Below are 26,607 nucleotides of genomic sequence, written 5' to 3'. Positions count from 1 at the left end.
CTCTTAATAAATTAAATAATTTCAAAAGTGTTTTTTATATTTACTCAGATTATATTTGTCTGATATTGAAGTTTGTTTAATAATCTGAAAAATGGACGTTTGACAAAAATGCAAAAAATAAAAAAATCTCCTATTATACACAGTTTTTGAAAGTTCTCATAATTATTTACGCTGTCCATTACTCACTGTAGAACGTTTGTAATCAGAGTGTGTTCTAGATGTTCTGCAGACTCTCGGGGAGGATTATGTAAGCGAGGTTACTGCTGTCTGGGCTGGCAGTGGGTTCTCCACACACCTCTGCTGGGAGAAGCTCAAGGTCGTGGTGAGCTGGCAGCGGGCCGTATCTCAAGGTTTGTTTTGACGCGTGTACTCCCATGACCCGGAGGTCTCGCTGCTGCTGCTGCGGGGGTATAAGAGTTCTCTGAGAGCCGCACGGGACTTCACCCACCGTCCTCATGGCGTCCGAGCTGTTCTCCGAGTCCGTGCTGAAGCCCGTGCGGGTCGGCCAGGCGGTGATGGAGCTCCTGCAGGACCAGGCTGAGGACCAGCAGGGCGGCGTGTTCGGGATCACGGCTATGCTGCTGGGGTGCGTGTGCGCGCTGATGGCTCTGTGGAACCGCGCCAAGAAAAAATCCTCCATGCCAGGTTGGTGATGCAGTGATTAACACTGATCATTACACTGAATGTATAGATCAACACTGTCTGACAACAATTACAGATGTACTAAATGACCATTTAATCTCAACCTTTTTACATTTTTTTTTTACATTTTCATAGAATTTAATAGGATTTTAATGGATTTCAATTGATTTCTATGGGTATTTTAAAACAATCTAAAGAAAAATACATTAAAACATTAGTGAAATATTGATCAGGGTTCTTACGGTCATAAAAAACCTGGAAAAGTCATACAATTTTAAAATAGCGATTTCCAGCGCTGGATAAGTTTTGGAAAAGTAAGAGAAGTTTGGTCTACAAATCTTTGTGATTCAGTTTATCGATGGAGAAAACCTATTTTGAGTTAATTCAGTACAAACTTATTAAAAAAACAATTTTTTATTATTATTAAAAATTGCGTGTTAACCTTTTTATCTGATTCATTTTACTTACTTACTATATTATATCAATTTTAATTATAGTTTTAGTTTATTTTTTGGTTTTACTGTCCAATGTTTTAAAAATTGTATGGCCATGAAAAATGGAAATGTATTGGTTAAAACATGTATGAACCCTGGTTGATGAATACAAAATGTTTTTTTTATGTTTTCATGCTGTTGAGGAACTATAGTATAGGGAACTATAGATTTATGAACAAACAAACACTTGTTTATTTTTTTACCATACAATATTAAAACATATGGTTAATACGCTTGGCAATTTATATCACTAAAAGTTAATATAACTACAGGTTCCTGACATAATTTATTTGCATAAGGGGGCGTGTCCCCTCACCTCAATGTGTAGTCAAGGTAGACAAGGGCTAAATTATCTTGAGTATTTATGTGCTACATAAAAAAAACAGGATTTGAATGGGTTCTGCATCTTTTTTGCCTTTCTTAACCAGCTTAAAGCTGTAAAGAAATTGTAACTTGCTCTTATGACCTACAACAAAGTGTCCATAGTGGTCAGCAGTCAACCATTAGATGAATCACTTTAAATCCTTAAAACCCAACTGGTGGGCAAGATTATGGTGGCTTTGTTATTAGAGGGGGACACGCCCATTATGGAAACAAATGTTGCCAGGAAACAGTAGGGAACATGAATGTGTTAATATGGTGCTAAACTAGTAATCTGAATGCTTGTGTTTTGCGTAATAATGTCTTAAATGGAGGAGGGGCAGTGTTTTGTAATTTTTTTGTAAATTTTAATTTAAACTTAATTTTCCCAACTTAGAAGTTTACTTATTAAAATGTAACAGCTGTGAATTTAAGAATAAATTTAAGAGTGCCTAATATCTAATAGTGACAATTAACTCTACATCATCACTGTCTATAGAAAAACAAGTATCTCCCTTTTTATAGATTTTTAGTTACAACATAGTTTGAACAGACGAACCATCCCTTACACTGTGCCAAAAGTTCTTGATAAATGGACCAATAGAAATATTTAAAAATGACCTAAATAAACTATTTTTGAATTGAATTCCATTAAAAGTTTAGAAGGTTTTTTTTTCTCTCCTGTAAAGTTTCTGTTTTGGAGATACGTGTTTTTCATTGGACAGTGTTGGTATGTACTTTACCTGCTGTTAGGAAAAATAGGCATATCTTGGGCTTTGTGAACATAATTCTTGTGATCTATTGGTCGTTTGAAATTTTTTATGTAAAAATAATATTGTGTTTAAAAATATAATAAAAGTTTTTTTTTTTTTTTTCATTTTATTTACCTCCTGTAGATGACTTTTCTATATTATATTAAAATGAGCAGACATAGAATTTTTAGTATCATTAGCCATCCTATAATGTGGTAGGTGTGGTTTCAGAATATAGGAAAATATATAGAAAATGTATTGTTATAATGTATGCCAATATGTATTTGCATCATGCACAATACATTAGTAATATCATATTTGTACAAATGTATTAGTAATATTGTACTTGCAAAAAAAGTATATTTTAATAATTAAGTCTCTTTTTGTTGCAAAATTGTTTATGTACTAAATATTCAGCACTTTAGTATTTTTGCTAGATTCTTTGTTATATTACATTATTTATTGTGTTACATTATTATTATTGTTTTAGAATAAAATAATATTATTTTATACTTTTATAATTACATGAAATATATATTCTATAAATCTATTTTATAGCAGTATAGTAAGAGGAAGATGGATGATCACAAGCCATCAAACCAAACTGCACTGCTTGAATTTTTACACCAGGAGTAAAGCAGCATAAAGTTATCCAAAAGCAGTGTGTAAGACTGGCGGAGATCATGATGCCAAGATGCATTAAAACTGTGATTAAATCCAGGGTTATTCCACCAAATATTGATTTCTGAACTCTTGAAACTTAAAAGAATATGAAATTGTTTTCTTTGCATTATTTGAAAGTCTGAAAGCTTTACATCTTTTTTTTCAGCTAATTCCCATTTTCTGCAAATTAATGCTCTAAATGACAATATTTGATTTAATAACTGAATTGGACTCATTATTTTATTTTTTTCAATATACTTCTAAAATACGTATTTCAAAATATACTTTTGTATGTACTTTTTAGCAAAGTGTGTAAAAACAGTAGTTTACTTAAAGTACAATGTATCTATGTAACTTTTTAAAAAGTAAATGACCAATTGAACAACTACTAATTAAAAAAAAATCTAAAGTAAAGTTGTAACACACTAAAAATTGTAGTACAGTATATTAAAAATATATTTCCATACCTAACGAAGTAAACTAGAAGTGTGCTACTTACAAAAGACAGGAACAAGAAGCATATTTGTGTAAATATATTTAACATCAATTCTTAGTACATTCCTAATATACCTGATGTATAATAATAGTAATACAGTTGTAATACTCATTTAACGTATTATAATTTTACTGTAAGCATATTTAAAATATGGGGTTACATACATGAAGTAGTTTAAATGTTTAAATGTTACTTAAGAAGACTCAAAGAATTTTGTACTATTTTTATATATATTTTTTTTATTTATATAAGTACAAAAACTTGTTCCATTTTATCACTTTTTTAAATATACTGATTAATAATAAAGTGGCTATAAGAACACTTTAGTGCACTATAGCATAATAATGCTTAGTATCACTAGGGTATATATTGCTGACACAGAGTATAAATGCAAAAAGTTACACTTAGTCAAACTTAGTTACAGCATTTTAGTGTTCAAGTACAGTTGTGAAATTATTCTCCTTCATTATTATACATCTCCGGTGCCTATCGTCCAAAATCGTGACCACATTAATGATCTAATTGATAAATGTAATAAAATCTTTACAGAAATGAGTACAAAATGAATAGAAAAATTCTAAAGTTCTACAGCAAGTCTTTAAAGTCGCAGGACGTCTATATAGAATAGTAGAGAAGAAGGTTTTTAAAAAGCTTGTGAAAAATGTGAAAAAAGGCCAAATATATTTCAAATGGGTCATTATAAAACAAAATACTGTGACTGCTGGGCCACAAAACTTAAATATATATTAATATATAAATATTAATTTATATATATTTCCGGTGCCAATGCGAGTGACTGCCTGTTCCGGTAGCTCTGTCTCTTTGTGTGTTTTTCTTTGTTTTTTACGAATTACTTTTGTGTACTGTGTATACCCGCTGCTGGATCTATCTATCTATCTATCTATCTATCTATCTATCTATCTATCTATCTATCTGTCTGTCTGTCTGTCTGTCTGTCTGTCTGTCTGTCTGTCTGTCTGTCTGTCTGTCTGTCTGTCTGTCTGTCTGTCTGTCTGTCTGTCATATTTATAAAACTTCAGACTACACAGAAATCATACTTTAGGATTACTTGGATTTCTGTCTAAATTGGTCATTAAATGTGTTCTAATCTTCATCTAAGTCACAACAATAGACAAACACAGTCTGTTTAAACTTTTGGAATTTGGAAATTCAAGTAATCTTGTATATGTGTCCTGTATATGTAATCTAAAGCTTATTTGCCTAACTGTAATGAATGGAAACACGACTAATTTCACTTCATTTTCTGTCTAAATCTCTTTTTTTAGAGAAGGTTTCTGAAACGTTTAAATGGAAACCTGGCAAATATCTCTTTGTTGAATGGCCTTGTAACAGCAGGTGTTTGATTTGAGGAGCGGCGGCCTTCACTCCGGCCTGCCCTCGTGCAGGTTTTCATCTCTATTATTTGACAGCAAATACTCTGTGTTCAATACTCTGGCGATCAGCCCTTTGGAAGAGTTCCAAGTCTGTGACTTAGCTTTTCTCTTTTCTCAAGGACATCCATTATCTGAAGTGAAGATAATGGTTTATCAATCATTGGGAGGGATGAGCAGGGGCACGATCATGAGCCTTTTCTCTACCCTTAGACAAATACAGCTCTGGAAAAAAAGAGACCACTTAATGATGATGTTTTTCCTTGATTTTTCCAAATAAAAAAAAAACTCTAAAATAATTTAGAGGATGATGGAGGATCACAAGCTGATCATCAAACCAAACTGAACTGCTTGTATTTTTGCACCAGGACTAAAGCAGCATAAAGTTATCCAAAAGCAGTGTGTAAGACTGGTGGAGGAGAACATGATGCCAAGATGCATGAAAACTGATTTCTGAACTCTTAAAACTTTATGAATATGAACTTGTTTTCTTTGCATTATTTGAGGTCTAAAAGTTCTGCATCTTTTTAGTTATTTGAGCCATTTCTCATTTTCTGCAAATAAATGCTCTAAATGACAATATTTTTATTTGGAATTTGGGAAAAATGTTGTCTGTAGTTTATAGAATAAAACAACAATGTTCATTTTACTTAAACATAAACCTATAAATATAAAAATCAGAGAAACTGATTCAGAAACTGAAGTGCTCTCTTATTTTTTCCAGAGCTGTACCTTCAGATACTTCACTATCATGAAAATAAACCCTGCTGTCTCTTCCTTTTCTTTTTTTTTTGTCATAAAATATTGGGAACTTTATCATGCTTCAGTGCCCTTAAAAAAGTGAAACAACAACAAAACAAATGTTCAAAACAAAAATTATACTTTAATTCATACAAAAATTGTACAAAAGCTTTCACATTAACTTTAACTGTGTTGAGTATACTAAACTACTACTGTGCTACTATCACAACTGTTTTAAGCTTGTATAAGTAGACATAAAACATATTACCTCATATATACTTATTAAATCCATATTTTACTTATACTTGAAGTGAAATTTAGGTATAGTTCGTAGTGCATAGCAAATGTATTTTAATGTTACAAAGTTACAAATGTAATTACTCATTAATCATTTTATTTGACAAATCAGGTGTGCGTTAAGTGAATTACTGTAGTTGTATATATTTAATACATTTTGTTAAAGTCTACAAAAATCAGATTGAAAACAAGATTTAAGAAGTAAATTTTAATGTAAACTACATTTTAAATAGAAATACATCTATACTATATATATATATATATATATATATATATATATACTACATTATGTAGGTGTATACATGTTTGAAAAGTCGTAAAAAAAGTCGTTGAAAGCATAATACTGTTAAATTTACCTTAAAGCTCACCTTCCGACGTTTTTTCTTTCATTTTAAAATGTCTAGTTGTGGTCTCTAGTATGAATGAATGACATGTGAGCCGTTTTTGTAAAAAAAAAGTGCTCAGGTGTCTCTGTATAGCTCTTTTTTAATGGACTGTTTTAGGGGTGTGTCCAAAATGACCGGATTCCAGCTTTGCTCATGAATATTCATACATGCAAACAGCATGCAAATATCTCTCCTCTGATTGGCTAGGAGCACTGCAACGCCCCTCCGCCGCTCTGCCGCTCACTGCCTCCCACCTCCTAACTGATGAGCGGTGATGTTGCGTCGCTTCAGCTCCGCCTCTGGGAGTTTCTCGAGCCAAGGTGGGCTGGTCTGTGAGTTTCTGCCTACGTAGGCAGAAAGATAATTCAAAATTCACCTGTTTTTCGGAGGGGGGGAGGGGGGATTTCTTTGCTTAGCTCCTGCAGACAATGGGGGCTGCAAAACAGTTTAATGTGCAGGTGTACACATTCAACTCGGAGAGACCTACTGTATTCCACAAAAAACAAGAAAAATCGGATTTTCGCGGAAGGTGAGCTTTAATTGAAGTTGAATTTAATTGAATTTAATTGAATTTAATTAAACTGAACTAAAACTGCTGCATTGATCCCTGAGGAAGAGTTCTTGTGGGCACTCAGATATCACACATTAAAAACAGATAATAGATCCAAAGACAAATAAGACAGAATGAAAAGCATCTGTTTTCCTCATTTAAGCCGTTCTGACTAGAGCTTTAAATGAAACCTCACTGTGTTCTCTTATATGTGTTCTAAACATGTCTCTAACTGTGTTCTTTTCTTACTGTGCTTTTCTAATTATGTCTTTACTTTGACTCATAGCTAACTTCATAGCTGTGAACTTCTGTGTTCAGCTGTGACCTTCTCTATTCTCCTCACTGTGCTTACCTAATTATTCACATTCTTCTAACTGTTACCTTGTGTTTTTGTTACTGTAAACGTATTCAGTTTTCTAAGCTGTTATCCTCTGCTTCCCCTAACTGTGATCTTTTGAGTTCACTTGTGTTTTTCTACATTCCACCAACCTATATTCTTCTGACTTCCTAACTGTGTTCTCCTAACTGTTCTATTAGCTTTGTTCCCCTAACTGTTCTCCCAAAACTGTTCTCTAAACTGTGTTCTCCTAACTGTTCTCCTAAAACTGTTCTCTAAACTGTGTTCTCCCAAAACTGTTCTCTAAACTGTGTTCTCCTAACTGTTCTAATAACTGTTCTCCTAACAGTGGTCTCCTAACTGTTCTACTGTGTTATTTCCTAACTGTTCTTTGAACTGTGTTCTCCTAACTGTTCTTTAAACTGTGTTCTCCTAACTCTGTTCTCCTGAACATGATATCCTAACTATTCTCTTAACTGTGTTCTCCTAACTCTGTTCTCCTGAACATGATATCCTAACTGTTCTCTTAACTGTGTTCTCCTAACTCTGTTCTCCTGAACATGATATCCTAACTGTTCTCTTAACTGTGTTCTCCTAACTCTGTTCTCCTGAACATGATATCCTAACTGTTCTCTTAACTGTGTTCTCCTAACTCTGTTCTCCTGAACATGATATCCTAACTGTTCTCTTAACTGTGTTCTCCTAACTCTGTTCTCCTGAACATGATATCCTAACTGTTCTCTTAACTGTGTTCTCCTAACTCTGTTCTCCTGAACATGATATCCTAACTATTCTCTTAACTGTGTTCTCCTAACTGTGATTTTCTAACTGTGTTCTTCTGTGTTGTTCATTCATCTGTGATCCTCTGTGTTCTACAGTGTTTCTCAAAATGTTCTCCTGTTTTCTCCTAACTGTGTTATTCTGTGCTCTACATTTAGTCCTTTATCAGCAATCACCTGTGTTCTACTGTGTTTCTTAAAATGTTCTCCTGTCTTCTCTTAACTGTGTTCTTCTAAGTGTGATCTCCTAACTGTGTTATTCTGTGTTCTACATGTATTCCTTTTTCAGCGATTACCTGGGTTCTACTGTGTTTTTTAAAATGTTTTCCTGTCTTCTCCCAACTGTGTTCTACTAACTGTATTCTCCTAATTGTGTTCTCCTAATTGTTTTTCTGTAACTGTGTTCTATCTTTATTCTATCTGTTTTCTTCTAAATGTGATCTTCTATGTGCTTTTGTTTTTTTCTAAATGTGTTCTTCTATTTTTGTTCCCTTATCTGTAATTTTCTGTGTTCTTCTGTGTTTCTTCATTCTCCTTATTGTGCTCTCCAAATTGTGTTCTTCTTATTCTGATCCTGATCTCTTCTGGTGTCTTCCATGTTCTCCTAACTGTGTTCTCCCAACTCTGTTCTCCTGAACATGATATCCTAACTATTCTCTTAACTGTGTTCTCCTAACTGTGATCTTCTAACTGTGTTCTCCTAATTGTGATCTCCTAACTGTGTTATTTTGTGTTTACATTTAGTCCTTTATTAACGATCACCTGTGTTCTACTGTGTTTCTTAAAATGTTCTCCTGTGTTCTCCTACTTATTTTTTTCTTTAACTGTGTTCTATCTGCATTCTATCTGTTTTCTTCTAAATGTGATCTTCTATGTGCTTTTGTTTTTTTTTTCTGAATGTGTTCTATTTTTGTTCCCTTATCTGTAATTTCCTGTGTTCTTCTGTGTTTCTTCATTCTCCTTATTGTGCTCTCCAAATTGTGTTTTTTTTTATTCTGATCTACTAACTGTGATCTTTTAACATATCAGTTATTTAACTGTCTAACAGCACAGTGCTAAAATCAAATGGATATTTATATAAATTACTGTGTACAGTAGAATAACTGGTAAACCTTTTTTAAGGAACACAAATTAGGTGCTTATTAATGTCTTATTATTTGCTTAATAAAGCCTTAATTTGTACATTTGTAAATGATTTATTCACTAATTATTAGGCTTTGTTCTGTGTAAGTGTTATTAGTGCTTAATTCTGGGTCTATTATATGGAAATGATTAATAATGACTGTATTAGTTCTTACAGTGCATACTAAAAATGATACATTACATCTACCAGAAAATAAAACTGCTCGAATTCAATAGAGAATACATGTGTAAAAATATGTTTTCTGTTATTTTATTAGAGCAATTGCATTTTAACATTTAACTTCTGTACATGGGAAGTCAAAAACACAGTTCTTAGTCTTAGTGGTACACTTCTTGGTGTATTAGTGACTTATTATGCTCTTATGCACTATTTGTCAAGCAACAGGTCATTGTCCTTTCTACATATGTGTTATAATCCATTTATAACCTAATAAGTAACCATTAATAAACCAATTGTAAACCATTTATAAACCCTTTATAAAGGTAGTCTTATTTTAAAGTGGTACCAATAAGGTCTTACCGCTGCAGAATGTTATCTATTCTCACTCGTAGTGTTTTGACTGGTTGTTAAGTAACTTGTGTTTCAGCAAAACATTGTTTTGGTGTGTGTGTGTGTGTGTGTGTGTGTGTTAGGTCCTTCTTTCTGTCTGGGGGTGGGTCCTCTGCTCACATACGGTCGGTTTATCTGGACTGGGCTTGGCACAGCCAGCAACTACTACAATCAGAAATATGGAGACATAGTGAGAGTGTGGATCAGCGGACAGGAGACCGTCATCCTCAGCAGGTAGGAAACACTCACTCAATCATCACACATTTATACAACATATTTAATACCTAGATATATATATATGATGGGAAGTTTGGGGTGAGGTGAGGTTAATGATGATCACCCAAGAACCGGATCTTCTGAAAGCTCCTGTCACTGAATGCAATCAAATTCTGAAATACTTGTTTTATTATTATTGATTTCTGAAGAAACACTTAATGAGTAAGTGTGCTCATAGTCTTTTGTCCATTTAGTTTATTGTTTCTTTATCTTTATGTTTATAAACCATGAGTAAGGATTTGCCCCTCTGTAGTAGCAGTAGTAGTAGTATTAGTAGTGTCAGTAGTAGTAGTAGGAGTAATAGTAGTTATAGTAATAGTAGCAGTAGTGATGTAGTAGAGGCAATAGTAGTGGCAGTAGTAGTGATATAGTAGTGATGTAGTAAAGACAGTATTAGTGATATAGAAGTGGCAGTAGTAGTGATATAGTAGTGGCAGTATTAGTGATATAGTAGTGGCAGTAGTAGTGGCAGTAGTAGTGATGTAGTAGTGGCAGTAGTGGTGATATAGCAGTGATGTAGTAGTGGCAGTAGTAGTGATATAGTAGTGGCAGTAGTAGTGATATAGTAGTGGCAGTATTAGTGATATAGTAGTGGCAGTATTAGTGATATAGTAGTGGCAGTAGTAGTGATGTAGTAAAGAGAGTAGTAGTGATATAGTAGTGATGTAGTAGTGGCAGTAGTGGTGATATAGCAGTGATGTAGTAATGGCAGTAGTAGTGATGTAGTAGTGGCAGTATTAGTGATATAGTAGTGGCAGTATTAGTGATATAGTAGTGGCAGTAGTAGTGGCAGTAGTGGTGATATAGCAGTGATGTAGTAATGGCAGTAGTAGTGATATAGTAGTGATATAGTAGTGATGTAGTAGTGGCAGTATTAGTGATATAGTAGTGGCAGTATTAGTGATATAGTAGTGGCAGTAGTAGTGATGTGGCAGTGGCAGTAGTAGTAGTGATATAGTAGTGATGTAATAGTGGACGTAGTATGATTGGTGTTGGATGTGTTTCAGGCCGTCAGCGGTGTACCACGTTCTGAAGAGCTCTCAGTATAACTCCCGTTTTGGCAGTACTCCTGGTCTGCAGTGTCTGGGGATGCATGAGCAGGGGATCATCTTTAACTCCAACGTCGCTGCCTGGAAGATCGTCCGCTCTTTCTTCGCCAAAGGTAAGAAACACCTCACCAACTTTATTTACAGTGATGGTGAGGAAAAACAGATTTACTACAACATAGAAAAGCCATTTTACTTACAGTATAGAACTATTAATAAACTACAGAATACGTTTTCCATAGGGACTACTTTTTGCTTTAAAATGTGTGTATCCCTCCACCGTTTTAATAGTATGTGATTAAAAATGTATCACTTTAATTATTCAATTGAATGGCCAAAATATGGTAAAAAAATAGGAAAAACTTTAGGCACTTTTCAGATTTTCTATTTTATTTTTTTATTTTCAGACACATAAAATTAACTATTTATATGGATGGATTGTTTTGGCAGCTCTACATTTTGCTATAATGTGTTTACAATCATCATATAAAATTATAAACTGCTCCCTATCGCTGGTTAGATTTTATTGTGATCTGAAGCTGTAATGGTCTTTTCTTTCTCCAAAGGACTGGAAACTTTATAAAAATAAAAACTACCACTTTTTTTCATTTATTTTGCAGTAGAGAAGCTGTTTCTGCATGTTCTAGTCCTGATGGAAAGAGAATTGTGCGCTGTTTCTTTAAAAGTGCTCCCCCGTCTTTAGAAAAATCTCTTGTTCTCTCTGAGTCTCGAGTAACAAGCCCCACCCCTCCTTTCAGCTCACAGAACTTGGCACCTGATTGGCTGAGAGGGCTCATTTACATATCATCGTGTCCAGTAGGCTTTGCCCTCTCAGAAGATATGGCGGAAGCTTTAACATTTATATATATTTTTTAATTTATTTTATGCACTGGTTGGATATAAACGAGGATTACTGGCGACTGGATTGATGGATTTTCATAAGTTCATAAGGTGTGGGGTAGGAGCTGGAGGGGGTTGGGTGTGTGTCACGAGTGTCCTCAGATAACCCCGCAGAACGAAAAACGCAAATATGAAAATTATGAGTCATAATTTTTATAAACAAGGCATATTTCGCCCTAAATGTTTATTTTCTGAAAGGAGATACAGCTAATTCGGCTAGATAACTAAAAAACAGAGATTCTAAGCTTTAAAATATCATATTGGGTGTCTATATTAAACCTATAATTATTCATAAACATAGCCAGATATTAAATATCATATTTTTCTGGCCCGCTGGCTAATTTCTTGAGCTAAAGTCACATCATCATAATGTATTGTAGGAGGGGGCACTCTAGCAGTCGTGCAATCACTTTTGCCGCTTCTTTTGTCACTTTTTATAGGGCACTGTTTCAACCATTGGGGCATGAGTCTTAAAATGATGGAAATATTTTACTTTCTTTATTATGTTTTGTGGACCTGACCTGTGTGTGTAAATAAATGTGTGTGTGTGTGTGTGTGTGTGTGTTAGCGCTGACTGGTCCAGGGCTGCAGAGGACGATGGAGATTTGCATCGCCTCCACAAACTCACACCTGGACGACCTGCCTCATCACACAGACGCACAGGGGCAGGTAGACGTCCTGAATTTTCTGCGCTGCATCGTGGTGGACATCTCCAACAGACTGTTCCTGGATGTTCCTTTTGATGGTCAGCAGCACCCTCACACACATTCAGTACATTCAGCACATGCTACGTTTTGTACGGTGGCCGAGAAAGCCCAGCGCAGTGCAAATTGAAAAGCGCTGCAAAAGCACAAAACACATCCATCAAAATTACAACACAGGCGCAGCAAATAGAAAAACGCGCTGCAAATACAACCACAACACAACGGAAGTGAGTCACAACACAACGGAATTTTCCCGGGGGACCTTAAAAGATGCTGTACCAGCTGTATACAAAGGACAATAAGTGGCAAACAAGCTTCTGAAAAGTAAGTTATGTTTATTAAAAGTTCTGCTTCACAAAACGCCTTGTTTGCCACTTATTGTCCTTTGTACACATAGTGAAGTCCGAGACGTTACTGAAGACGCAGTTTAGCTGGTACAGTATCTTTTAAGGTCCCCCGGGAAAATTCCGTTGTGTTGTGACTCACTTCCGTTGTGTTGTGGTTCTATTTGCAGCGTGTTTTTCTATTTGCAGCGCGTTTTTCTAGTTGCAGCGCGTTTTTCTATTTGCTGCGCCTGTGTTGTAATTTTGATGGATGTGTTTTGTGCTTTTGCAGCGCTTTTCAATTTGCACTGCGTTGGGCTTTCTCGGCCACCGTAGTTTTGCCCTGTTTAATTAATTAATCTTAATTATCACATCCATCCATTTTTGCTACACTGTAACCAAATGCTGTATGTTTAGTGCAAAAAAATATATATAAAGTAAATAACAGTTAACATCTGTTTATTTATACATTTTATAACTTTTGAGGGGAAAAAAAACAGGTGATTAATTTAAAAAAGGTTTCCCAAAAATGTACTACTTTATTGTGAGACTAGGCACCATGCAGAAACACATACTAGTACATCTCAAATATATATATATATATATATAGAATATCATTGAAATGTTACTTTGTTTCAGTAATTTATTTGAAAATTTGGAACTCATTTATTATTTACAGTCATGTGAAAAAATAGGAAACCGAAAGCCTGTATATTTCTTAACATATTTGGACATTGTATATTTAAGATCAAAAACCCAAAAATCTGTGTCTCCGAAAGTTAGAATATTATATAAGACCAATTAGGGCTTTTGTCAGTGTGGGCAGTGTACCAAGTTCTGCTGGAAAATGAAATCTGCATCCCCATAAAAAGTTGTTTTCAGTAGAGTGAAGCATGAAGTGCTGTAAGATTTTGTGGGAAAACAAAACTGTACTGACTTTAGACTTGATAATAAAACACAGTGGATCAACACCAGCAGATGATCAGCATGTCTCTCCAAACCATCACTGATTGGTGGAAACTTCACACTAGACCTCGAGCAGTTTGGACTGTGTGTCTCTCCACTCTTCCTCCAGACGCTGCTCCCCTGATTTACAAATGAAATGTGAAATTTACTGATGATCAGTGATGGTTTGGAGAGACATGTATTTTTCACTTAAAAACATCCAGTAGAAGGAAAAAAGGACAAAATACAGACCCTTTATTTGGCTTTGTACATTTGTTTTGTCTATTATCTTTGAGCTTTTATACTGGATATTGCCAATGCTCTTCTTTTCTCATTTATTGGATTTGTCATGTTTCTCTACCTTCCGGTTTTACTATTGTCTTTTTTGTCCTCTTCTTTCGCTTCCTCAATAAAGTATATAAAAAAGTAGATAACATATTTGAAAAAAAAAAAACATATATAGTACAACAACTCTTAATATGTGCTAAATAAATTAGAGTATATACTGTGTATGTCATATACTGCTTTTTTCCGTATAGGGGAGCCCACATCTTCATAGAAACCCTACTGTCTCCATGAAATAATGTGTGTTTCTTTATCTCTTACAGAGCAGCAGTTGTTGTCCAAGATTCACAAGTACTTTGACACTTGGCAGACCGTTCTAATCAAACCAGATATTTACTTCAAACTGAAGTGGCTGCACGAGAAACACAAAGCTGCTGCGTGAGTGACCTTCACCTCTCACGCCTCCTTATCACTGAAGAGCTGCAATCTAAACAGTGTTAAAATATTCAAAATATACTGTTATATACCCATACAATCCTGATGTGGAAACTGAGCTTATTTACATTACATTTTTACATATTATATTATTGTTAATAAAGCTTTATAACTTGGCATATAACAGTTAACCTCTATTATCTATATAAAATAAGATAAGATAAGATAATCCTTTATTAATTCCACAATGGGGAAAATTACAATTTTACAGCAGTACAGAGGAAAGGACAGAGAAACAGGTCAGGAAACTACCTGATTACTACCTGAAAGATACTTAAAAAATTATATATAATAAAGAAAAAAAAAAAAATATATATATATATATATATATATATATATATATATATATATATATATATATATACATCTAGTGCATAGAGATATGATTATGGTAGGGTGTGACCAGTATTATTGCACAAAGAGTAACAGTGAATAAATATCAAATAAATAGTAGATAAAAAAAGGTGAGAACAATATTGCACATTAAACATATTGCACAAATGGTGATAAGGGGATCACAGTACATAGTACCGAGTAGTGAGATGAATATTGCACACGGTAAGCATAACAGCTATAATGAGTAGTATGTAAGTTTGTATGAAGTTCTGAGATAGTAATAGCTGAATAGCTGAGATAGCAAACTATCCCAGTTTAGCCCATAGTGTGATCTTTTAAATGACATGATCTTCTGAATCTACTTGAAATGAGCCGAGACACAATTAAACCTGATCCGAAAGATTAAATCTGCATAGACAGTTCATTTGGTTTGGCTGTTATATAATCGAGTTTTGCTCTTTTTCATAAGGGTCTTTTGGTGTTTTAAATATTCTGTGTATGTAATAAAGTATAAAATGTGTGTGTGTGTGTGTGTGTGTGTGTGCAGTCAAGAACTGCAGGATGCCATTGAGGAGCTGATAGAGAAGAAACGGACTCAATTATCTCAGGCTGACAAACTAGACCACCTTAACTTTACTGCCGAGCTCATATTTGCACAGGTAAACTCTCTCACACACACACACACACACACACACACACGCAAACAAATTCACACGTATTTTATACTTTAATTGTTTCTATATACAATACACTAGTGCAACACAGAGTGACCTACTGGGGTTGAACAATGAAACTGAAACACCTGGTTTTAGAGCACAATAATTTATTGTGGTGACGGACAGTTCTGGTGGAAACAGGAGAGTTGAGGTGCACATTGAATTCTGCTGTGATTTGATCAGACGTGGTTTTATGTTTTTTGGATACAATCCGGGTTAGCACCCGAACATCCCTTTCAGACAGCTTCCTCTTACAGCGTCCACAGTTAATCCTGTTGGATGTGGTTGGTCCTTCTTGGTGGTATGCTGACATTACCCTGGATACCGTGGCTCTTGATGCATCACAAAGACTTGCTGTCTTGGTCACAGATGTGACCACAGTTGGTGCACGTCCAGCAAGACGTGCACCAACTGTGCACAAAACTGTGCTCTTACCCTGCTAATTGAACCTTCACACTCTGCTCTTACTGGTGCAATGTGCAATTAATGAAGATTGGCCACCAGGCTGCTCCAGTTTAGCCATGAAACCTCCCACACTAAAATGACAGGTGCTTCAGTTTCATTGTCCAACCCCTGTATATTAAGTGTTTATTTATTTTATTGTGGATGATTTTGGCTTACAGCCAACAAAAACCCAAAAATCATTGTCTCTGAAAATTAGGAAATTCTATAAGACCAATCTGTATTTTTGTGCCAAGTCCTGCTGAAAAATGAAAGAGAGACATGTCATCTGCTGGTGTTGATCCACTGTGTTTTATTATCAAGTCTAAAGTCAGTGCAGTTTTTTCCTGGAAAATCTTACAGCACTTCATGCTTCCCTCTGCTACTGACAACTTTTATAGGAATGCAGATTTCATTTTCCAGCAGGACTTGGCACACTGGCCACACTGATACCAAAAGTACCAACTGGTCTTATATAATATTCTAATTTTCTGAGACACTGATTTTGGGGTTTTCATTGGCTGTAAGCCATAATAATTTTTTTGAACTGAATAGCTGACATAAAGTACCTTTTTAATGATATTATTTAGATGCACTAGTACAGTATGACATCAACAGGAAACAAAATATTTAACAACCCAAATGTCACAGCATTTCTTTTATTTTCTGCTTAAACTGAATTTCTCTATTTTTTATAGAATCAATGTGTGAGAGAAACCAGTCTGTTAAGTTTGCGTTATATGTTTTGTCAAATAAAACTCTAGTTTTCAAGCCATTTTTAAATTTTTGACGTTTTCTTTAAAATGTTATTTTTAAATATCGTCTCGTCTCGTTCTCGTGAACCCAGTAACTTTTTAGAAAGTTATTTAAATTACTATGTTGGTAAAATGTTTTAAAAAATATATTTAGGTATTACGCTAATATAACAGTTATTTGAAAATGTCAAAGCTCTGAAATTATATGTATTATATTTAATTATGATTATATAATTATAATATAATATAATTATTGGATACAGTGTTAAATAACACATTTATATATATATATCATTTATATGTAAAGCTTCTCACAACTGCTTCTCAGAAGGACTTTTATCTGTGTGTTTTTTATTCCTCATACTGTATTTCCTGTTTCACTACAGAACACCTGCTTTTATTTCCCTCACGCTCATATTCTAATCCCATGCAGAATTCTGCAGCTCCCTCAGGGTTTTCTGTCCTTATTTCACGGCTAGCGCGGACGCTATAAACTAGAACTAATGCAACGGACCGTGAGGTGCCACATGCTACCAATGTTGTGCCGAATCCGACTCCCCGTAGAATCCAGCTCCGCTTCACACGCAGAATCGGCACAACACCACCCGCTGTAAAACTGCTGCAGTGGAAACAGAGCTTACATATCAATTAACAAACACGAACATGAAGGGTGTGCTATCTGTAATTTCAATTGGTTTTAGTTAGTTTTATAAACACACAGTACAGTTACAGTTAGTAACGTTTTTTTTCTCTTTTAATTACCCTTTTTATTAGTTTCAGTTAACAAAAATATTTTTTTACTTTTAGTTTAAGTTATTTCGTTCTTTTTTGTTAACGATAATACTTGGTTACTTAGCTACATTGTGATTATCACATTAGAGCTTTATATAAAATAAAAAATATAATTAAAAAACAGATGCCTACTATCTATTTTTTGGAGCCCGACCTGATCCCGGCCTGAGGAATGTGTATTGGGAAATCTCGGATGGCGTCGGGTTCGGGCAGAGAATCTAAGCTCTAATTTGTCGTCTTTGGAGCCCAGGCCAGCTCGGGGCCCTAGGCAATTGATTGATTGGTTTGATTAATAGTGTGTGTAATTGTCAGGGGTGTCCCATAGTACAGATTTATAGTAATGCACATAGTCTGTGAGTTAAATAGTAAAGACTGAGTATCTACACCGCATGTAGACATATGTGTGTGTTGTGTGTGTGTGTGTGTGTGTGTGTAGAGTCACGGTGAGCTGACGGCGGGTAACGTTAGGCAGTGTGTGTTGGAGATGGTGATCGCTGCTCCGGACACGCTCTCCATCACCCTGTTCTTCATGCTGGTGCTGCTGAAGCAGAATCCAGAGGTAGAGCAGAAGATTCTCAAGGAGATCCAAACTGTTATGGGTACGAACACACACACACACACACACACACACACACTCTCCCACACACACACACATACTTACACACACACTTTTTTGAAGTGCATACTAAAATGTAAATAAAATAATGAAGGTAAGAAATGTAAAATGCTATTATTATTATAATTATTATATATATATATATATATATTTTTTTTTTTTTTTTTTTTTTTTTTTTTACCTTTTTTTATGATTGTTGTTGTTCATTATTTTGTTCATTATTTTGTGTGTGATTGTACGACCATTGGGCTTTATCTACTGCTTATTATTATTATTATTATTATTACTATTATTATTATTATTATTATTATTATTATTATTATTATTATTATTATTATTATTATTATTATTACTACTATTGTCTAGTTGGCATTAGCTCTGCTGTTGCCTTACTATTATCACTTATTATTTATTTATTACTAATATATATTTTTTTCCCTTCCTTTTCTGGGTGTGTTTGCTGAGAGGAGGGTGGGTCAGAATACCTGTTTTTGATTTGATTGTAAAACAAAAATGCTACCAAATAAACTATATACATATATATATATATATATATATATATATATATATATATATATATATATATATATATATATATACAGTTGTGGTCAAAAGTTTACATACACTTGTAAAAAAAACATAATGTTATGGCTGTCTTGAGTTTTCAATAAGTTCTACAACTCTTATTTTTCTGTGATAGAGTGATCGGAACACATACATGTTTGTCACAAAAAACAGTCATAAAATTTGGTTCTTTCATAAATTTATTATGGGTCTGCTGAAAATGTCACCAAATCTGCTGGGTCAAAAATATACATACAGCAACATTAGTATTTGGTTACATGTCCCTTGGCCATTTTCACGGCAACTAGGCGCTTTTGGTAGCCATCCACAAGCTCCTGGCAAGCTTCAGGTCGAATGTTTGACCACTCTTCTTGACAGAATTGGTGCAGTTCAGCTAAATGTGATGGTTTTCTTGCATGAACCCGTTTCTTTAGCACTGTCCACATGTTCTCAATGGGGTTTAAGTCAGGACTTTGGGAAGGCCATTCTAAAACCTTAATTCTAGCCTGGTTTAGCCATTCCTTTACCACTTTTGATGTGTGTTTTGGGTCATTGTCTTGTTGGAACACCCAACTGCGCCCAAGACCCAACCTTCGGGCTGATGGTTTTAAGTTTTCCTGCAGAATTTGGAGGTAATCCTCCTTCTTCATTATCCCATTTACTTTCTGCAAAGAACCAGTTCCACTGGCAGCAAAACATCCCCAGAGCATAATACTACCACCACCATGCTTGACAGTAGGCATGGTGTTCCTGGGATTAAAGGCCTCACCTTTTCTCCTCCAAACATATTGCTGGGTGTTGTGGCCAAACAGCTCAATTTTTGTTTCGTCTGACCAGAGAACTTTCCTCCAGAAGGTTTTATCTTTGTCCATGTGATCAGCAGCAAACTTCAGCCGAGTCTTAAGGTGCCTTTTCTGGAGCAAGGGCTTCTTTCTTGCACGGCAGCCTCTCAGTCCATGGCGATGTAAAACACGCTTGACTGTGGAGACTGACACCTGTGTTCCATCAGCTTCCAAATCCTTGCAGACCTGCTTCTTGGTGATTCTTGGTTGACTCTTGACCATCCTGACCAATCTCCTCTCGGCAGCATGTGATAGCTTGCGTTTTCTTCCTGATCGTGGCAGTGACACAACTGTTCCATGCACTTTATACTTGCGTATAATTGTCTGCACAGTTGCTCTTGGGACCTGTAGCTGCTTTGAAATGGCTCCAAGTGACTTCCCTGACTTGTTCAAGTCAATAATTCGCTTTTTCAGATCCACACTGAGTTCCTTTGACTTTCCCATTGTAGCTTTTGTAGCTGAGTCTAATCACTGGGTCAAATGAGCCCTATTTAAATGGGCTCATGAGAAGTCAACAGCTGTAGTCAATCAGAATCACTTACAAGAAGTGAAGAGGCCATGACATGAAGCTAATTTGATTGACACAACTCGCTACATCACCAAAATTGACAAATTTTGTTGCTGTATGTATATTTTTGACCCAGCAGATTTGGTGACATTTTCAGCAGACCCATAATAAATTTATGAAAGAACCAAATTTTATGACTGTTTTTTGTGACAAACATGTATGTGTTCCGATCACTCTATCACAGAAAAATAAGAGTTGTAGAACTTATTGAAAACTCAAGACAGCCATAACATTATGTTTTTTTACAAGTGTATGTAAACTTTTGACCACAACTGTATATATATAAATAAAGAAATGTAAAATGCAATTATATTTATATTAGTGGTGCCAATTAAAATACTAGTATATATTTGTATGTTTGAGGGAAGATAAAGCCAACGTGGGGTGCTGAAATAAAGAATGCATGATGAGAAATTGGATAGAGGAAACTTTTTTTTTTTTTTAAACTTTATTTAAAATAAAATCTCAGCTTGGTTGTAAGGATTTTTAAATTAGAACTTTTAACTTTCTAACTTTTAAAAGAAATTTTACTGAGTATAAAAGGGTGCTTTCACAACTGTAGTTCCTTTTATGTTTTCCAGATTAGTTGATGAGTTCTTGACTTGGAGCGAATTCACCATCTGCAGAAGCAAATAAAAAAGAAATAAATATAGTGAGAAGACTCTGTGTTCCAGTTCTTATATCTGTGCAGTATTAATCTGCTTTAACACAGAAAGCTGAAAATTTGCCTTTACGCTTTTAATCACTGTTTTCAATGGGATGTGCAGCGCAGATGTGAGCAGTGAACGCAGCACATGCTGCATGTGTAAACAGCATGGAGCAGCAGCAGAGACAGTGTTGATTTATAGCAGTATATGATCTGGCTAATGTATCAGATTAAACTGCGTCTTTAATTGAGCAGTTTATCTTAATTAAAAAAAGAAGTATATGTGATAGCTGGGTCGGATCGAGACCAGATCACATTCTCACCAAAAGCGAAACGCTCTAGAAAAAATAATCTGCGTATTGGGCAGGGGTGGGGCAGATTACGAGGAAGTTGGGATCAAACTTGGTAGCGTAATTCATTGCGTTTAATGCTTTAACGTTGACAACCCTACCTAAAAGTTAAATATCTTCAAATTAACTTGTTTTAAGGTCCCTGTGTTTATAAAGAAAATGACGTCTTTTTTTTAACTTCACCCGTCAGTGGTGTTAATGTTAACAGCTAAATGCTAACAGCTAAACAGGCTAATTGTACTCTTTTAAAATGTAATTTTTAGCATTAGTTTCATCTTGTGTCCTTTTTTTGTAGGTGGTAAAAAGCTGGAGAACTCTGATCTCCCTCAGCTCTGTGTCCTCGAGAGCTTCATTAACGAGTCCATGCGGTTCCACCCTGTCGTGGACTTCACCATGCGCCGAGCCCTGGACGATGACGTCATCGAGGGCTACAAGGTGTCCAAGGGGACGAACATCATCCTGAACGTGGGCCGCATGCACAGATCATCGTTCTTCAGCAGCCCAGACCAGTTTAACCTGAGCAACTTCGACAAAATGGTACGCGCCCAAACACACTCCTTATTCTCAGAAACTCTGATTACCCTCCTTTCTCCCGTCATGTATTAAAACATCCAGGAACAACAAGAAAGCTATTGCAGCTAACAGACAAAAAAAAAAAGATCATTTACCCTTGCTTCCAGAATGATTGCATTCTTCGACAAGTGATGCCAGAATGTTAGGCCTATTCCTTCATTCATTCTTCATCCTCTAACGACTTGGTTTACTCTGGATCCTCAAGTATCTTGGAAAGCTCTAGAAGAACAACTCATTTTCCCATTAAGATTACAGGATCTTTATTACTCTACAGCAGGTGTCACTAATAGGAGGACCGCTGTCCGGGTCCGTACAAAGATGTTGTCCAATCCGGACCAAAACTGATAAACTACTGAGAAGGATTTAATTTTGATCGTGTTCATTTAAAGTGGTGGAACGTTTATTTATGGTTCTTTATGGTTTACGTGCTTTACAGCGCAGCAAACTTACAGACCAATCACGTGTGCTGTAAGATTAACAAACGCTCTCCTCGGCCAATCAGATCTGTGCAGATGCGAGAGGGCGGAGCCACACAGGCGAAGCAGGCGGTGAGAAGTGGGAGAATAAAGCGAGAAAAGCTAATACAGATGGTGCGCACCAGAAAAAACATTAAAACACTACAGTTATAAAACATATTAACAGTAATGTAACCGAGCGGAGTTACTTGGAGGAATTAAAGAGAAACAACCGAGAAAAGAGTCCAAAATATTCCACTTTACTCCACCTGATCAGAAAAAAAACTCCTACCCCCAAAACAACCCTACCTCAAAACTACGGCAACCCCCAGAGGACAAAAAGCATTGGCAACTCCCCCATCAGTTTTACCCACAACATAATAAAGTATGCTACAGTAATAATATTAAATTTAAAAAGCTGCATTTCTCCATATATTGTACGATTTATCATTAAATCATAAATTATTAAGGGTGTTTCCAGTTATTTTATGATAGGTTGATAATGTAATTATTGTGACAGGTATATTTAAAACAATATTGTTGAAATATACTAGTATGTGTAATTTGTTTTGTCTTTCAGTTGTTGATTAAATAAAACACTAACAGAACTACTAGAGGCTTCTTTAGTAAACAGAATAAAACACTGAATTATAACTGAATTAAAAATGGTGAAGGTCTGGACATTAGCCTGATGAAATTTTCTCTAACTGGACCGAACTGAATTCTAATTAAATACCCCTGATCTTTCCCCAGGTGTCTGCTTCCTATGTGTAAAAATAATCCCCTTATGTCTATGTTTATTCGTTGGTCTTTGCACATTCCTTCGTTGTTTGTCTTTGCACGTAATCTTGTTTATAGCCCTAGTTTATTGCGCCTCGTTTATCTCTGTTTATCTCTGTTTATTTCTTGTTTATTCCCTGATTTATTCCTTGGTTTATTTCCCTAGTCTTGTTTGGTTATTATTTGTCTAGTTAGTTCCTTGTTGGTTTCCCTGTTTGTTTATGTTTGCTTATTTTCTTGACTGCTCCATGTTTGTTTGTTTGTTTAATTGTTATTTAATAAATATTGTCTGTCTTACCCGCTTTTAATTTTTGGTTTTATATTTTCATGTCTGCACTGATGTTTTAAAAATTGTATGGTTCTAAAAAATTGCCTTAAAGGCATTTAAAAGTCATGAAAATATCATGGAAATTTTCTGGTCAAACAGTGTATGAACCCTGCTCTAACATTCCTATCAAGCTTAGAAAATCCAAGTTTGGCTCACTTATAACCTATTAACTCTCAGTTTGGCACATTGTTGAAAAATTAAGCAAAACTTCAACTTCAAACTACTCAGTTCTAGTTGGCCCTTTTTCATTCCATCCTGGCAACAAAAAGGAATTCATACATACATGTTGGACGAGATTTTTAGTAACTCAGACCTTCGCACCTTCCAGGATTTACAACCTACCTACAACTCCCATTTTCTTTATCTTCGTCTCCGTTCTTCCAATGCGCGCCTATGGCGTTCTATGGAATAGCTCTATACCCAAACATCACTTACATTAATTGCTTTCCAATAACTCAAAGAACACAAGGATTTGTTTCCATGGTTTATATTATGCTACTCTTTCAACATTATGCTTCCTAAAGCGCTAAAGGTGATCTGCGATAAAGAACTGAAAATCTCCTACAACCCAATAAACTGGAAGACTGTATGGAAGAACACAACATTTGCATCTCAAATCCCTAACCATCAGATTATTCACTTTAATTTCACTCACAGGTTTTATTAAACTCCATACAGGCGATTTCTTATGCATCTTTCCTCCACTCCTTTTTTTGTAAATTTTGGTCTGGGGGATAAAGTTGGTACATTTCTGCATACGTCCTGGGAATGCCCTAGTGTGTCTAGTTTTTGGACTTAGGTATTACAGAGTATCAGATATTCTTAAAAAAGATGTCCCCTGTTCATCTCGAGCTGTTCTTTTAAATGATAATTTTGAAATAATTTAATTTCACAAATTTACGAAATAAGAGGTGAATTTGTTTGGCTGGCCTTACTGCTGCTACAAAAAAAAATCCTTGCAGCCTCCCATCTCTCTAAGCTGGCGTCAACGGATACCAGTGGCGTGCAGGTATAGTGGGTCCCCCTTCTGCAACACCCATCACCCCCAACCCCCACCCCCCCTCCAACCGCCGACCTACACATAGATTTATATTAGAACTACATATTCTCTGTCTCGACTTAGTTTTATTAGCTTAATGCACATTAACAGCCCAAAAATACAGCTACAAACTACAAAATCAATGCTTCTTTTTCCTACAAGAACAGCCGGCCAAAACATTAAGTACACACAAAAACTCACCAGTCAGGCGGTCTATTATTGTGAATTAGTTGCACATTGAAGGACAGCCTTTAAAAAGGCTTTTTAATATAATACAACACAATATCTGTCTGATTTACAGTCGCAATTCCATGATAGTTTGCTAACTACTGAATTAATCCAGCATGAGCTCCGTTGTACAATAAGCAACATGTAACATCTTCACCACAGCGCTTGTCATGGCTCCGCCCCCGTTGTGAAAATCATGAATCTGATTGGTTAGATTGTCCTGTGACTTTGCTAATAGACTCATTACTACACCCTTCTCAAAATCAGGAGAAGGGTCACGCAGACACGAGCAGGGGCAGATGCAATTTTAAGAAGCAGCTTTGATTGGTTAAAACAGCTGTCAGTCAGATAAGAGTCCTGTAGCAACTGAAAAACACAGACTAATGCTTTGAAATATTTGCTGTTTTTTATTTTATTTTAGTTAATTTATAAAACATATGCTTATTGTTTACAACAACTATAATATATATGTCCTGATTTAAATATGATGTAATTGTTTACATTCACTTTTTGTCACCCCTTCTCTGAAGGGTTAGAAGGGCCTCCCTGCACACCACTGATGGATACTAACAGTTGTGGACATTGTTTATTTGGAACTCTGAACCAGCAGGATACATGGTGCATGGTGCATTATGGCTTTTAGAAAATGTGTTTTGGGTTTTAGTGCACTGGAGGACTCTGTGGGCGTGGCCTAAGCTTTTGTTCTTAATGGGGTTTTTTTTCTCCTTACATTACTTTTACTTTTATACTTTAAGTAGTTTTGAAAGCAGTACTTTTAGTCTCTTACTTAAAGAGTAAAAAGCTTCAAAAAGATTCTTCAACTTCTACAGAAGTATTTTAAACACTAGTATCTATACTTCTACCTACAGAGCAATGAATTTCAATACTTTTCACACCTTTCTGTGCATTAATATAAAAAATTCTCACTCTTATTTTTTCCAGGTGCCAAACCGCTTCTTCCAGCCGTTCGGTTCGGGTCCTCGCTCCTGCGTGGGGAAACATATCGCCATGGTGATGATGAAGTCCATCCTGGTGGCTCTGCTCTCCCGGTACTCGGTGTGTCCCAAGCTAGACTGCACCGTGGACAGCATCTCCCAAACCAACAACCTCTCACAGCAGCCCGTAGAGGACGAACACACACTCAGCGTCCGCTTCATCCCCCGCAGCACACACACACACACGCTGCAGGAGGTTCCCGGAACACACTCGTAACTCCCCCGGTGGAGGTAATGCTGGATTAATCTGTTTATCTGCTGCGCTTCTTTAGTGTTGCACTGGACCTGAATATGAAATAGAAAATATTAAATTATCATCCATAATAGACTCGTTTATGTGGATTCTCCCTTGTAAAAAGGAAGTATACTTAAGAGCATTAAAAGTATGTTCAGATTAAGTAAAGATTACTAAAAGTGCATTTTTAATTTACTATACTTAAAAAAAAAATACACATTGAATATACTTTCTCTGTATTTCCATACAATTTATTTTTAATCAATATGCTTTAAATTAAATGTTGTTTGGATACAATATATACAGTCATATGAAAAAGTTTGGGCACCCCTATTAATCTTAATCATTTTTAGTTGTAAATATTTGGGTGTTTGCAACAGCCATTTCAGTTTGATATATCTAATAACTGATGGACACAGTAATATTTCAGGATTGAAATGAGGTTTATTGTACTAACAGAAAATGTGCAATATGCATTAAACCAAAATTTGACCGGTGCAAAAGTATGGGCACCCTTATCATTTTATTGATTTGAATACTCCTAACTACTTTTTACTGACTTACTGAAGCACAAAATTGGTCTGGTAACCTCATTGAGCTTTAAACTTCATCAGCTAGGTATGTCCAATCATGAGAAAAGGCATTTAAGGTGGCCAATTGCAAGTTGTTCTCCTATTTGAATCTCCTCTGAAGAGTGGCATCATCAAAACAACTCTCAAATGATCTAAAAACAAAGATTGTTCAACATAGTTGTTCAGGGGAAGGAGACAAAAAGTTGTCTCAGAGATTTAAC

General features: G+C 35.5%; 1 protein-coding gene across 1 annotated transcript; it reads left to right on the top strand.

The window, feature by feature from the left end:
- The first annotated feature begins 439 nt into the window (after window positions 1-439).
- On the top strand, window positions 440-26,414 carry LOC103038449 (aromatase). The gene is made up of 9 exons (XM_022687021.2): window positions 440-645; window positions 9,665-9,815; window positions 10,865-11,019; window positions 12,372-12,548; window positions 14,384-14,498; window positions 15,439-15,550; window positions 18,032-18,194; window positions 21,477-21,718; window positions 25,527-26,414. The coding sequence occupies exons 1-9, from the start codon at window positions 456-458 to the stop codon at window positions 25,794-25,796; spliced, it is 1,575 nt and encodes a 524-aa protein (XP_022542742.2). The 5' UTR covers window positions 440-455; the 3' UTR covers window positions 25,797-26,414.
- Window positions 26,415-26,607: the final 193 nt, after the last annotated feature.

The sequence above is a fragment of the Astyanax mexicanus genome, chromosome 9, assembly GCF_023375975.1.
Source record: "Astyanax mexicanus isolate ESR-SI-001 chromosome 9, AstMex3_surface, whole genome shotgun sequence".
Taxonomy (NCBI): domain Eukaryota; kingdom Metazoa; phylum Chordata; class Actinopteri; order Characiformes; family Acestrorhamphidae; genus Astyanax; species Astyanax mexicanus.
Note: the sequence above shows the minus strand (reverse complement) of the source record. Positions and strands in the feature narration are given on the sequence as shown.

Excerpts from the sequence above, each read along its gene's own strand:
- LOC103038449 (XM_022687021.2), top strand. The coding sequence starts at position 456 with ATGGCGTCCGAGCTGTTCTCCGAGTCCGTGCTGAAGCCCGTGCGGGTC. Across the intron at positions 646-9,664 it reads GAAAAAATCCTCCATGCCAG|GTCCTTCTTTCTGTCTGGGG; the intron begins GTTGGTGATGCA and ends TGTGTGTGTTAG. Across the intron at positions 15,551-18,031 it reads CCGAGCTCATATTTGCACAG|AGTCACGGTGAGCTGACGGC; the intron begins GTAAACTCTCTC and ends GTGTGTGTGTAG.